Source organism: Sitophilus oryzae, unplaced genomic scaffold, assembly GCF_002938485.1.
Source record: "Sitophilus oryzae breed Bouriz unplaced genomic scaffold, Soryzae_2.0 scaffold_85_pilon_pilon, whole genome shotgun sequence".
Lineage (NCBI taxonomy): Eukaryota > Metazoa > Arthropoda > Insecta > Coleoptera > Curculionidae > Sitophilus > Sitophilus oryzae.
The window spans coordinates 3,252,370-3,264,869 of NW_022147483.1; the positions used below are offsets into that span (position 1 = coordinate 3,252,370).

Below are 12,500 nucleotides of genomic sequence, written 5' to 3' on the forward strand. Positions count from 1 at the left end.
ACTAAAAAAAATTAAATAATATCAATATTAAAACAAGACGAAAAATAGTTATTTCCAACTGTAATAGAAAAACAATATGCTACCTAATTTTGTCTCTTTGGAGTTATTTTTTATTACCCATTTATTATTGCTAAAAAAACTTTATATTAAAGCCTTGTATAGAGTAAGAAAAAAAGTAAAAATGAATGTAAAAATTGCAAATTAAAAATGAGTACTTAATGCAACATTCTGTAAATGTAGGGAACCTAAAGTTACTGCTTTGGAACCACGACGCGAACCGACTTTTGAAGTTCTCCAAGCCATACTGTATCACCTGTAAGAGAAAAAAAATAATATTAGAATATTTCTAGCAAATACATATGCTAGAAGAAACAAAAAAACAAGCTATAGACAACAAAAAAAACCAATGTAAAAATATAAAAACTCACCATTACATCTTGCTTAAGTTCATTTTCAGTCCCATCATAATAATTAATAATTATACGGCGAAAAAAACAGTGGCGTCTCACTGCTATGGGGCACATCAAATATCCCCAACTCCATGGACTTCGGTCGATCCTGTAGAGTTGACAATAAACACGTTTTCCAGGTATGCGACGGTGCCTGGAACAATCCGAATTTTTTTGGGACTGATCATATGCAGCATGTAGATAGAATTTCTGACTTCTTCAATCTTGTTTTTTAAAATCGCGCTGCGAACCCGGATTGTCCTAAAAAAATGAAAATAAATTAGTTATATAAGTAACTATACAAGTTAAATTAGAATTTAAACTTATATCTACTATAAGTTTTAAAAAAGTTGATCTAATTATTATACAAGTTATTCTACTTTAAATTGAAGCTCATGTATGTTGTAACAAAAAAACTAAAATATACAACACTTATATAAAAAGTATTTTGATTGCTACATGGTGCGATAAAAAAGTTATTTGGTAGGGAGTACAGTAAAAGTTTACAATTTAATCTAATATAAAAAAATTAGACTTACTTTTAACAGGTTTAAGTAAGGCCTGGTTATGCTCGCCTCCTCCCGACATTTTCTGCCTTCAAAATTCGACGCGGGGCAGACCAAGAGAAAAAACAAAAAATGTTTCCACGACCCGCCTGTGAGTGTGTGCTGGTTGCCTTCCTTATGCAGATTCGACCCATTGGTCGACGATTAAGCCTCACCAGTCAGTTCCCATCCCAATTAAGCTGCCCTGTCTGGGGTCACCTCGTCACCCGTCGAACAGGCATCCACTGACCCCTACAGGCGGACCCCCTCATCATCTTCAATGTGTCCGATATCCCGCCCCCTGCTTCGAGGGTCACGGAATACGCACGAAGAAATCTCGGAGCTTGGGTGCCAGGTCGTATCCGGCCGAAGCCTCTAGCATTAGAACACCCAGCTCGTAAACCAGAGGGTGGTGACTCCTTTGGGTACTCGCATGCTACACAGGTCATCGATGCCCGAACATCAGGGTGACCCAAGAAGTCTCCTCTTGCAGCTGCCGCGCCGCGCTCTGGAGTCATCTTAAGCCCGGGAATCCACACCGACAAAAACACTGTTAACCAACTGCATCAGCTAACGAAATTCACTAATGTTGAATTAGGAAATTTTATTAACCAACACAGAGAGCTAGCAATGCTCGTGTGAGTAGGATAGGAGTGTGTAGTGTTGTAGTATTAATATAACGCGCCTAAAAAAAGAAAAAATATTGGGATACCTATAAAAATATTATCGAACACCTATAAAAATATTACGACAATATATAAATAGGTATATTTATTTTAAATGAAAAAAGAGATGCTCCATTTATACCTCAGCAATATTTTATAAGATTTTTTTCTTGATTATTATACCAAAAATGTCAAAAATATAAAGATGTTATATAATCTAGGGAAAAAAGGGATATAAATTTGATGAATACGGTCAAAATCCAAAAAATTTTTCCATGATGTAACACATAAAAAAATAAAAATACACAAGGAGTTTTTAGAGTTGTAACATATTATTTAGAGCTAAAAGTTAAACCTACAGTGTTTAAAATAAATAAAAAATTATAAAGTTATATTTTTTTTAACAACGAGACATCCTAGGTATATGTTTTATTACATTTTTAGTTTCTACTATGAAGACAAAAAACATTCGATCAAAATTTACCTCAAAATAATCATACTTACTTTTTTCAAAATATTTTAATTTTTATAAAAATTCAGTGACAATTGATTTATTTTTTCAATGCAAATTTACAACTAATACTGATAATTAGCAAAAATCATTTATCAACATTAATACTATTTTTTAACATGTAATATTACATAACGCGCTTTAAAAGAGAAATATATTTTAAAATACCAATATCAGAAATCATTACAAAAATGCTGAAACATAAATATGTAGGATTAAATAAAAAAATACGTAATAAAACAAAGAAATTCCTAATGAACCTACCTACCTATTATTAACTTAAATACAAAAAATCTACTCATTCAAAATATTATTAAAATGCGCATATTATATTTTTTAAAAATAAAGAAAACTGTAAGTATGCCCTATAAAAAGAAATTTAAATTAAAAATAGCAATTTACAAAAAATCAAGACATCGAATTCCAACAGGCGGCCATTTATTTAAACATTCCTTGACCGAAAAAATTAAAAAAAAAGTCAAAGATACATTACGTAATTTACCAATAATGTAGTACTATTATTTTACCCTTATGTAACACGCAGTATAGAAAGTACCGAAAATACATAGTTTTACATACTTATTTATTAATCTACGTATATTATTTAAACAATATTCTTAAAAATTAATAACTTAATGGGGAACATTGAGAAGAAGGCTGCCATGATGGATATTGCGAAATCCAAAAATTTTGAACTAAAATATCTCAAAAAATACATAAAATTACGGGTACTCACTTTTTCAGGAGGCTAAGCAGGGCACCAGTAATAGATTACGCATAAATTGTGTACACTAAATGCACTATTTCGTCAGAAAATTTAAAAAATCGATGCAACCGACGGGAGGACGTCCGAATCCTTCAATTGCAAACGACCAGAACAGGACCGGCGTTGCCAGATTGAAGTAATTCGTAAAATTTAAGCTGCTCATAAACTTAATATATTTATTACTAATAAAATTGTTTATAGGAAAATTCTTGTAAATTAAGTTTAATTTCGTTCTCAAAAGTTATTATTTACTCAATACGTTCCACTGAAATCGTTTTTTTACGTAAGGTAAAATATTTTTATTGTCATAAATAAGAAATAAATAAGTAATTATAAACATAAACAAACAAAAATCATAAAATAAACATAAAATGAAGCTGTTTAAATACATTTTTAATGCTATAAATACATCGAAACCAAGAATAAAGACTATAATGTTAGTACGTAATTAATAAGAATAAAAGAAATTTCTACAAAGCAACATTACTGGTACTTGTTTTATTAAAAATATATAGAAATGGCCCTTACTATAGTGCTAGTGATCAATTTAAACTAATATAATTTCACAAAAATCACATAGAAAAAAAGATTTTTGACATTTTTTAACCATCCGGCAACATCGAACGAGAATAAAATTCAAAACCTCCACGCCACCGAAACTGACCAATCACGATCGTGGATTTTTTGCTCTTGGATGCCTCGATTTTAACTTTTTTTAATAAACATGGATGGTTTTTATAAGGTTTTTATTAAAATTTCAGTAGAATATGCTTCTTGAATTAACTAAATGATTTGTGTTTATTTGTATTTATTCCCTCCAGTATAAAATATCATACAGAACTTATTTTATATTGAAATTATCTGGTACGCCGCCAAAGAATATTATAATTTTTCTTTGAGTACGCCCATAATTAGATGAACTATAAAATCATGCATTTCTTTAATATTTTAATAAATCATTAAGGAACAAGTGTTTTTATTCAATAAATATCCCTTAGTTTAATATGAAACTAATTCTATATAGTTAAATAGTAAGAAATATGAGATAAATTATATAAAAAATAACTTCACAAGTCTTTAACTTGACTCAACGTTGACAGCTCTTACCGGATGTATCTGTTCAACTTTTGGCGTCACAATTTTCAAATTTGAAATTTAATTAAGCTGAAAAATCCTTTATTAACAAGAAAAAATATATTAATAAGTACAAATTAGGATAAAAAGCATTTATTACTTAGGACAACTATATATTACAATACTTTTGTCTTCTGAAACTGATAAAATTTTCGAGTTATCCGGAACTGAATTTTATACCCCAAACGTGCAATGTTTTTTTTAGATAAAATATCATTATTAAAAAACAAATCTTATTTAAAAATGGTTATATCCCTAAAAATTTAGGTTTTTTTAATAAAATATTATATTTAAAAAAAAAGGTGTGAATACACTGTCGGCTTTAAACCTCCTATACTCTAACCGTCTTATCTGAACTGGCAGACACAAAGTACTTTCCATCTGGTGAAAATGCCACATTTAAAACCCAAGAGGCATGACCAGATATTGTTCCAATTACATGGGTCTGTTTTCTGTCAAAAAAATTAGATAAAAACGAGTTACAAAGGCTACTTTAACTAATTTTTAACTTACACATCATATAATTTCATATGCCCATCGTCAGAGGCTGTTAATAATAGCTGATTGTCTGGAGAAAAACACAGAGACCTTATTGGCATATGGCATAGCGTGACTCTCTAGAGTGTGCCATAATTTGTTAGCAGCAACGTCAAAAATGTTAATAAAACCACTAGCTATATTGTTACTATTGTTAGCTGTAAATAACTAGAAATTAAACAACTTGGATGTAATAAATAAGGTGTCATATTGATGATACTAAATGATTCTAATAGGTTTAAAACCAATAAGAAAAAATCTGTAAATGATAATTTTTAATTCAAATGTAAAAATATATAAATAAATATAGTATATTATTATTACAATATTATATTACTTACAATTCCGATTACAATCATAATACCTTACCTTCACAATCTCCATTATCCTTCTTACCTTAATTTTTGATCAAGATAAATCTGAAATTATAAAATGAATTATAGAATTTGTATTATTACTGATTAACACCGGATGTTCATATTTCCAGCAACTTGCACATATTTCTGAAAAAAATAAAAAGTAATTATACAGGGTGATCCAGTGTTGGGAAGAGCGCTCCATATCAAGCCCTTGTTTGATATTTTCAGTCAGATATTTTTTACAATATCGAAAATGGTAGCGTACATTTTTAACTATTATCAAAGAATATTATAATTATTAAAATATTCTTTGCTATTATCATATAATTTTCAAAGATATACAGGGTGATTTATATATATTTTTAAGTTAAAGTCATGATGTTTAAATGGAAATCTGTATTTTTTTTCTGTGTGTATTTAAGTGGATTTATGTAGTAGGTATAGTGGTAATGTGTATTTAAGTGGATTTGCCATGAAGTGTCTATTCCATAAATACCACAAACTATACTGAGTGTTTTTGAAATATGAGACTTTTCGATATTCACTTTACAGAAAATTGTAACAAATTAGAAAACACAGTGAAACAATGCAAAAAAAAAGTTTACCTTATACACTGCATCTCTTTATAACAAGAATACATTTCCCTAACAGTGTAGAACAACCATTAAGATTTAAATTATCTTTATATCAAAGAAGAAAGCAGGTTCGGGAGGGACAGCATAGAGTCCATGGATTTGAATGTTCGAGAGTATAATTTTCTAAGGAGGTATTTGTAGGAATGATTTGAAGGCGACAATCTTGCTGCTCCAACTTTACTCTTTTTTATCACATACTTTCATTTGAAATGCAATGTACAATCGGTGAGGTTTTCTTATAAAATTCTACGCAAGGACACATCTTCCCAAAAGAAATCTTTTATTTCCATTTTTCTTGGTGTATTATCCTTTCTTACCTTCATAAGAAGCTCTTATCGCTGTATTATTACATATCTGTATCTGTAATAAAAAATGTCACATATACTCAATTGCCTTCACAAAATTACACTTAAAAATACGATTCATAGATAAATAATATTAAAAACTAGCTAAAAGTATATTATATAGATCGTACATTTTAATTTAACACGCAGATTTGTTATCAAACTGAAAATAAACACTTTTATTCATAATTTTATATAAAAGTGTATAAAAGATACAAAAAAAAATATTTTCTACGGTTAGAATCAAAATTAGTATAATATTGTATTCATAGATGGCCCTCACTCGACACTTTTTGGGAACTAAAAATTACAGATTTCGTTAAAATTCCAAGAAAATTTTAACCGAAGTTCAACTACTTAACGTTAGATAGCACTAGATGTATTTTTTTTTATAGAAATCTATAAATGACTAGTTTAAATACTTAACCCATGATGGCGCCACCCATACATAGTAAAAGCAGAAACCTGTATTTGCTTACTTTTCAAACTTTCCTTACGGTGGCGCCATAATCGTTTAGAAGATAGTTCCAAATATTCTCGCTAAATAAGAATGGCGCTGTAATCAATTAAACGCGCCAAAAGAAAAATTTGAATAGACGGGACCCGTTTTTAATAAGTAAATGTACGCCTTTCTTGCTTTTTCTTCACTGTATACATAAAATACCAAACTTACCAATTGCAGAAGTTGTTTAACGCTTTTTGTCATAGATTCATCGTTAGTAAGTCAAATCTAAATAATAAATAAAGCAGTATGAGTAAAATAAAACTCAAAACAATGAAATATATTATAACCTCCATTTCTTCTTATACTTATTATAATACCCTTGTTTAACGTTATAATAAATATATGATTTTATTTCTTAAACTGTGACTATGTAAATTGAATAAAAATAAATAGCGGCATTCTCACTAAAAGAAAATAAATAACAGTAGTTCTAAAGATACAATGCACAAAAACCGAAGATCAAAAAATTATATTTGATGAAAAATGATGAAATTGACTGATGAACATTAAAAAATTAAAATTACGTTAGGAATTATCGATATTTTAATTTTACTCGATACATTCCTAATCGCCTGGCTGAAAAACGTCATTCCCGAAGGTCATAGCTGTCAAATGTCCTTATTGAGTGGTTAGAGAGTTTGGCGAAAAAGTAGATAAATTAGATTAAAGAAAAAAGAATTACTAGAAAATGACTCCACCGGTCGTTTTGGCAGCTACTGCAAAACATTCCGCTACGGTAATTTTACAATTCCTTTTATAATCATTACTAAAACATGATATTTTCAGCTAATTTTCCTACACGGATTGGGCGATACTGGGTAAGATTGACATATTTTTACCATATTTTAATTGTATTTAGGGCCTTATGCTTCATAACAATTAAATATTTTAGACAAGGATGGGCTCAAGCCATGAATTCTGTCAGGGAACCTTTCGTTAAAGTCATTTGTCCAACAGCACATACTATACCGGTGACGCTGAATGCCGGTTTTAGGATGCCCTCCTGGTTCGATCTAAAAACGCTCGATGAATCCGGCCCAGAGGATGAGGAAGGTAATTTATTTGAGCTTTGTCAGCTTGTACATGTGTTGTCACATTTATAATTGATTTTTTTCAAGGAATTAGAAATGCAACTGTATTTGTACACAACCTGATTAATAAGGAGATTAGCGGTGGCATTCCATCGGACAGGATTATGTTGGGAGGCTTTTCACAAGGTGCCGCGCTGGCACTTTACTCGGCAATGACTTTCACACACAGACTGGCCGGTGTCGTAGCTCTTTCCGGGTGGTTACCACTGCGAAAACACTTCCCGGAAGGTAAAAAATGCCCAGATGGTGTTCCGGTACAGTACTTTTAGTTTTAGATTAATAGTTTGGGCTAATAAAATTTCTTTATTTGAAGATACTGCAATGTCATGGCGATTGTGACCCGGTGGTGCCATACAAATGGGGCCAAATGACAGCGTCCGCGTTGAAAGCGCTCACGACCAACTCCGATTTCAAGTCCTACCGGGGCCTGATGCACAACTCAAACGACGAAGAGTTGCGCGACATCAAAGCTTTCATCAGCAAGCACCTGCCTAGTCAATAATGTTCAATTTGTTCCCTTTAAAATTTATTAAATCGGCACTAGTAAGCGTGTAAGTAAAGGTCTTTCATTTTCTTAATGTACATTACATTGGAACCTTTGGTATTACAACAGCAAAATAAAACACTAATTCACCACAATACACCAAAACACTTTACTTCTAAACAATGAACGCGCGTTTCGCTATCTTTAGCATCGCCAGCAGATGATTAAAACCAAATATATTGCTAGTACTGCATTTACACAATGAGTGGAAAGTAAAGCCAAAGAGAGGAAATAGGGATATCAATCTTGCATAAGTCCCCTTTTGGTTCAACAGGATTTTCGTGCGCACGTGGCAAATAAAACGATCTGATTCGTCTACTTCATCGCTGAACGCTGTCACCTGCCCGCGCACTATTGTAAACTCTAAATATTAATATCGTATAATATATTATTTTTTTATTGGTAATGGCATTATTTCAACCTTTTATTTTAGATATTCATCATATCTATCTGTTTATTGTTTTCGTTTAAATATTTCAGAGATTAAATTTAAATTTATAAGTAAAGGCGCGAATAGTCAGACGCTAAATTGATTTACGTGGTAGATAGAAAATTAGAAAACTACTTCTATTAAGCATTTCATTCTAAAAAGCACTTCTCACGCTTGCGTAGTTCAAAGCTGTTGAACGAAAAGGACCGACTTATGTGGATTTTATATAGCTCCATCTCAAAAATTTGGCTTCAATTTCTATTCCTGCCTAGCGATATAGTGTAATATATATATATATATGATTAAATCTAAGCTAAAATCTACAAACTGAGCATTTATATAGGCGCTCAGTTGGTACTGATCAAGCGTGACAAAATTAGTCAAATCCAATTATTGAATATAACAAGTAATTAATCGTTACGCGCCATTGGTTTTGGCTAATTTTGTGGCATTTGCTCACTACCAACCGAGCGCCTGTATAAACGCTCAATTTGTAGATATTAGTTTAGTTTTAATCATCTGCTGATGATGCTAACATGGTTAGCGAAACGCGCGTCCAGTGTTTAAAAGTAAAGCGTTTTAGTGTATTGTGGTGAATTAATGTTTTATTTTGCTTATTAATGTACATTTAATCTAGGAATGTACAGAGTGTTCCCGAATGACATGCTAATGTTTAAGGGGATAATTCTTGAACCTATTCTAATAAAAAAAAATCTTATGAATGTATGTCCTAAACATTTTAATTTTTGAGAAACACAGTGGCAAGATTTTCTAAAAAAACTATTATAATAACTGATGTTATTACAAATATCTTTATAAATCTTGATACGCGTCTTCCATGCATCAAAATGCCCTTTTGGATGTACAGTTTTATTTGTTTCAACCAGTGGCGTCCAATCGGGTTTTATATTAAATATCTTTCGAGAAAAAAATGGTACTGAAAATGACTTGTCTTAAAATAAACATTATTTCATTTCTAAACAATTTCCATCTCGTTTACCACATAAATTTTATCCACGACTCGTCTATAATTTGATTATTATACATGAGTTTATGAAATAATAATATAATATTCATTATTCACTAGTGAATAATGGTTTCATTATTCACCGCTTCCACGGATATCTCGATCCAAACTCCAAACAAGAGCTATTTGAAGTTTTCAATGTCACTTTTTGCATTCATCTATGGGGTGTTTCAAAATTTGTTTTTCTTGTCACGTGATTTGAATATTTTTTGCTCTTTAAACATTCTCTTATATTATATCTCGCCATGTAAACAAATTATTTAAAGCCCTTATGAAGAAACAATGTTAAAAGTTTTTAATGTCACTTTTTGCATTCATCTATGGGGTGTTCCAAAAGTTGTTTTTCTTGTCATAAGATTTTAAAAATATATTTTTTCCTTTTTAGTAAGTCTCTCATGTTATATCTGGACATGTAAACAAATTATTAAACACAATTACGAAGAAACAATGTTAAAATTTCCTCATTTTCTACTCTAAAATTCGATTTAAAAGTTTGAAGTTTTCAATGTTATTTTTTGCATTCATTTATGGGGGGTTTCAAAAGTTGTTTTTTAAAAATAAAAACTTATATTAATATTATCTAAATTTTTTTGATAGTCCTGGATACAGTATAGTATTCTACTCGTATATAATGGCTGTTATTCACTTGGATGACCATAAACTTCATCCGCGTGAATAACAGCCACCATTATATCGTCCCATTGCTGCCAAAAGTCACTAACTTACGTTTTATTACTTCCGAGAAAAATGCGTCTAAAGATGAATTGCATTGCATAAAGATGTTATAGTTAGTAACTATTCGGTATTAAAATAAAACATAAATAGCCAGAAATCGTAGTTAATGACTTTTGCAATCGATTCTCCGCTTCAAAACAAGTTAGTGATTGAATTTGGTTGTTCGGAAAAATGTTAGTTAGTGACTTTTGGCAGCAATAGGACGATATGCTCGTTGAATAATATACTATTTTTTTTTTGGAAAATTTTACCACACTGTATCTCAAAAGTTAAGATGTTTAGGACATAAGATTTTTTTCTGGGAATAGTATTTTAGCCAAAAATATGTATTTTAGAAAAAGGTTTTAAATTTTGAAAATTAATTTCTCAACATATTTTCGTTCAAAATCGTTGTTAATTCTATAAGTATTGAAAGAAAATACCAACAAACCTTATATTTTTAAAATAAAAAAAAACTGTAGATTAATGTACATAAAGACATTGAAAGTCTGCTACGTCATTGTGAATAGTGCTTGATAGTTCACTTCTAGAACAATCGTTTAGGTAAAACACAACTACCTTCTTCTTTCGTCATTCCTAAGTTTTATATTGTGTTCCGATTTCAGTAGGACCGTAACCGTTCTGGGAAAATAATTATTGTTTTTTTTTGTTTTAGCTTTACTCCCTTTTTTGTTAAATAAAATTTTAACCTCAATGTGTTTAATTTTTTTTATTAGTCCCATTAAACAATTAACAAAATAATCTTTGGTCTACGCACACGGTAAAATAAGGGGAGATTCACAATAATTATTGGCCTAATCTATTTTTACATTACTTAAATCGCCAGAGAAATAAGCAAACCTAGAGGAATTTTAAAGGATCGAGCTATACAAGCGTCAAATTTCCGTATTGCGTTGTTGCAAATTACTCGAATCTGTATAGTTTTTAAGAATTTTACACTTTACACGAATAAGGTACCAACGCCTCTTTGTTTACTTATCTCTCTGAACTTAATTTTTTTCAGCAGCAATTTCTAAAATTATGAGAAAAATGGAATTAATACAGGGTGATTCTTTAATATCGCGAAAAATAACAGACTATTTGATTAAATAACAGTTTCTGTAAACGTATGTATGGAAATATCGCATGATCGAAAAAAAATGGCGTCAAAGACAGCTGGAAAATGTCAATCGATGATAATTTTGGCGAGGTCAATCTCTAGATATAAACACTAATTATAGAGGGATTAAAAAGGAATAGAAAGTTTCCAACAAGACACGCAAATCTATTTTCTAGAAATTATTTTTTCTCGAATTATAAATTACACCATTTAAAAATCATTTTTACTCAATATAAAAATAAATTACAACCAACTGAAAAAGAGTACGGGCCAAGTAAAAGACGTCTAGGGCTTGACCTCGCCAAAATTATCATAGATTTTCATTCCCCAGCCGTCTTTGACGCCGTTTTTTTTTCGATCGTATGGTATTACTTTCCCGACATACAGAGCGTTAATTTAGTTGATAATGCAGGAAAAAAGTAATTTTTTTCGGCGATAAAAAAATTTCATTTTATATTATGTTTCATATAAAAATATTTACAAATAAATAATCAAAGTTAAAATTAGACTAAATAAATAAATAAATATATTTCGTAATTAATTAACTAAAAATCAACCACCCTGTATAATAAAATTATAACTTAATTTTAGATAAAAGTGTCAAAAGGACCACAAGTCAATTCACTTAAAATAGAGAGCATCATTATTACAGCATAATATAATTCATTATATGCAATAAAAGATAAGCACAAGATAGTATAGGTAGGGATGTCGATTATAAAAACTTCCGAATTATTACAAATATATACGACAGTAACAGTCGTCTGTCATTTGCAATTCAAAAGTAGACATTGTTCTGTCATTTTGGGATGACGTCTGTCGAAATTGTACCTCCTTTCCCTAAACAAACCTTTCTTTTGATACCCATGTCTCAACGATCTATTTGTACATTGACATCCCTACCAGAGAGCACCATGCTTGGGTAAATTTGGTCCCCAGCAGCAGTAGAGAGAGAAAAGAGAGAAGTGACTTAACATATCAACTGTCATCTTGATTGTTGAGGTTAGGCTGACAGTTAATCTCACCTGTCCCGCAGAAGCTACAGACCTGATTAATTTCCGCAAGTTGGACGTTGAAAACCTATGTCAGTCTTCATAAAAAATCAAATGTATCCAATGATCTAC

At 30.6% G+C, this 12,500-nt stretch overlaps 1 protein-coding gene and 2 long non-coding RNA genes across 4 annotated transcripts; 1 reads left to right on the plus strand and 2 right to left on the minus strand.

The window, feature by feature from the left end:
* Positions 1–1,189, minus strand: LOC115890129. Its single transcript, XR_004051570.1, has 3 exons — positions 989–1,189; positions 429–710; positions 1–313 (listed from the first exon to the last, which is right to left on the minus strand). It is a non-coding gene; the product is annotated as an uncharacterized LOC115890129 (long non-coding RNA).
* A 2,118-nt stretch (positions 1,190–3,307) lies between these two features.
* LOC115890217 lies at positions 3,308–6,172 on the minus strand. 2 transcript variants are annotated; one of them, XR_004051599.1, is made up of 5 exons: positions 6,077–6,172; positions 5,572–5,961; positions 4,584–5,110; positions 4,383–4,522; positions 3,308–4,325 (listed from the first exon to the last, which is right to left on the minus strand). It is a non-coding gene; the product is annotated as an uncharacterized LOC115890217 (long non-coding RNA). The 2 variants fall into 2 exon arrangements; XR_004051598.1 differs by having other exon boundaries at positions 3,308–4,522.
* An 884-nt stretch (positions 6,173–7,056) lies between these two features.
* Positions 7,057–8,349, plus strand: LOC115890125 (acyl-protein thioesterase 1). Its single transcript, XM_030910275.1, has 5 exons — positions 7,057–7,186; positions 7,237–7,268; positions 7,343–7,503; positions 7,569–7,795; positions 7,855–8,349. The coding sequence occupies exons 1-5, from the start codon at positions 7,139–7,141 to the stop codon at positions 8,041–8,043; spliced, it is 657 nt and encodes a 218-aa protein (XP_030766135.1). The 5' UTR covers positions 7,057–7,138; the 3' UTR covers positions 8,044–8,349.
* The last annotated feature ends 4,151 nt before the right edge of the window (positions 8,350–12,500 follow it).

What these genes read in the sequence shown, in the direction of transcription:
- LOC115890125 (XM_030910275.1), top strand. Translation starts at nt 7,139, where the DNA reads ATGACTCCACCGGTCGTTTTGGCAGCTACTGCAAAACATTCCGCTACG. An exon ending in CACGGATTGGGCGATACTGG is followed by an intron (nt 7,269 to 7,342) that starts GTAAGATTGACA and finishes TAAATATTTTAG; the next exon opens with ACAAGGATGGGCTCAAGCCA. An exon ending in CGGCCCAGAGGATGAGGAAG is followed by an intron (nt 7,504 to 7,568) that starts GTAATTTATTTG and finishes ATTTTTTTCAAG; the next exon opens with GAATTAGAAATGCAACTGTA.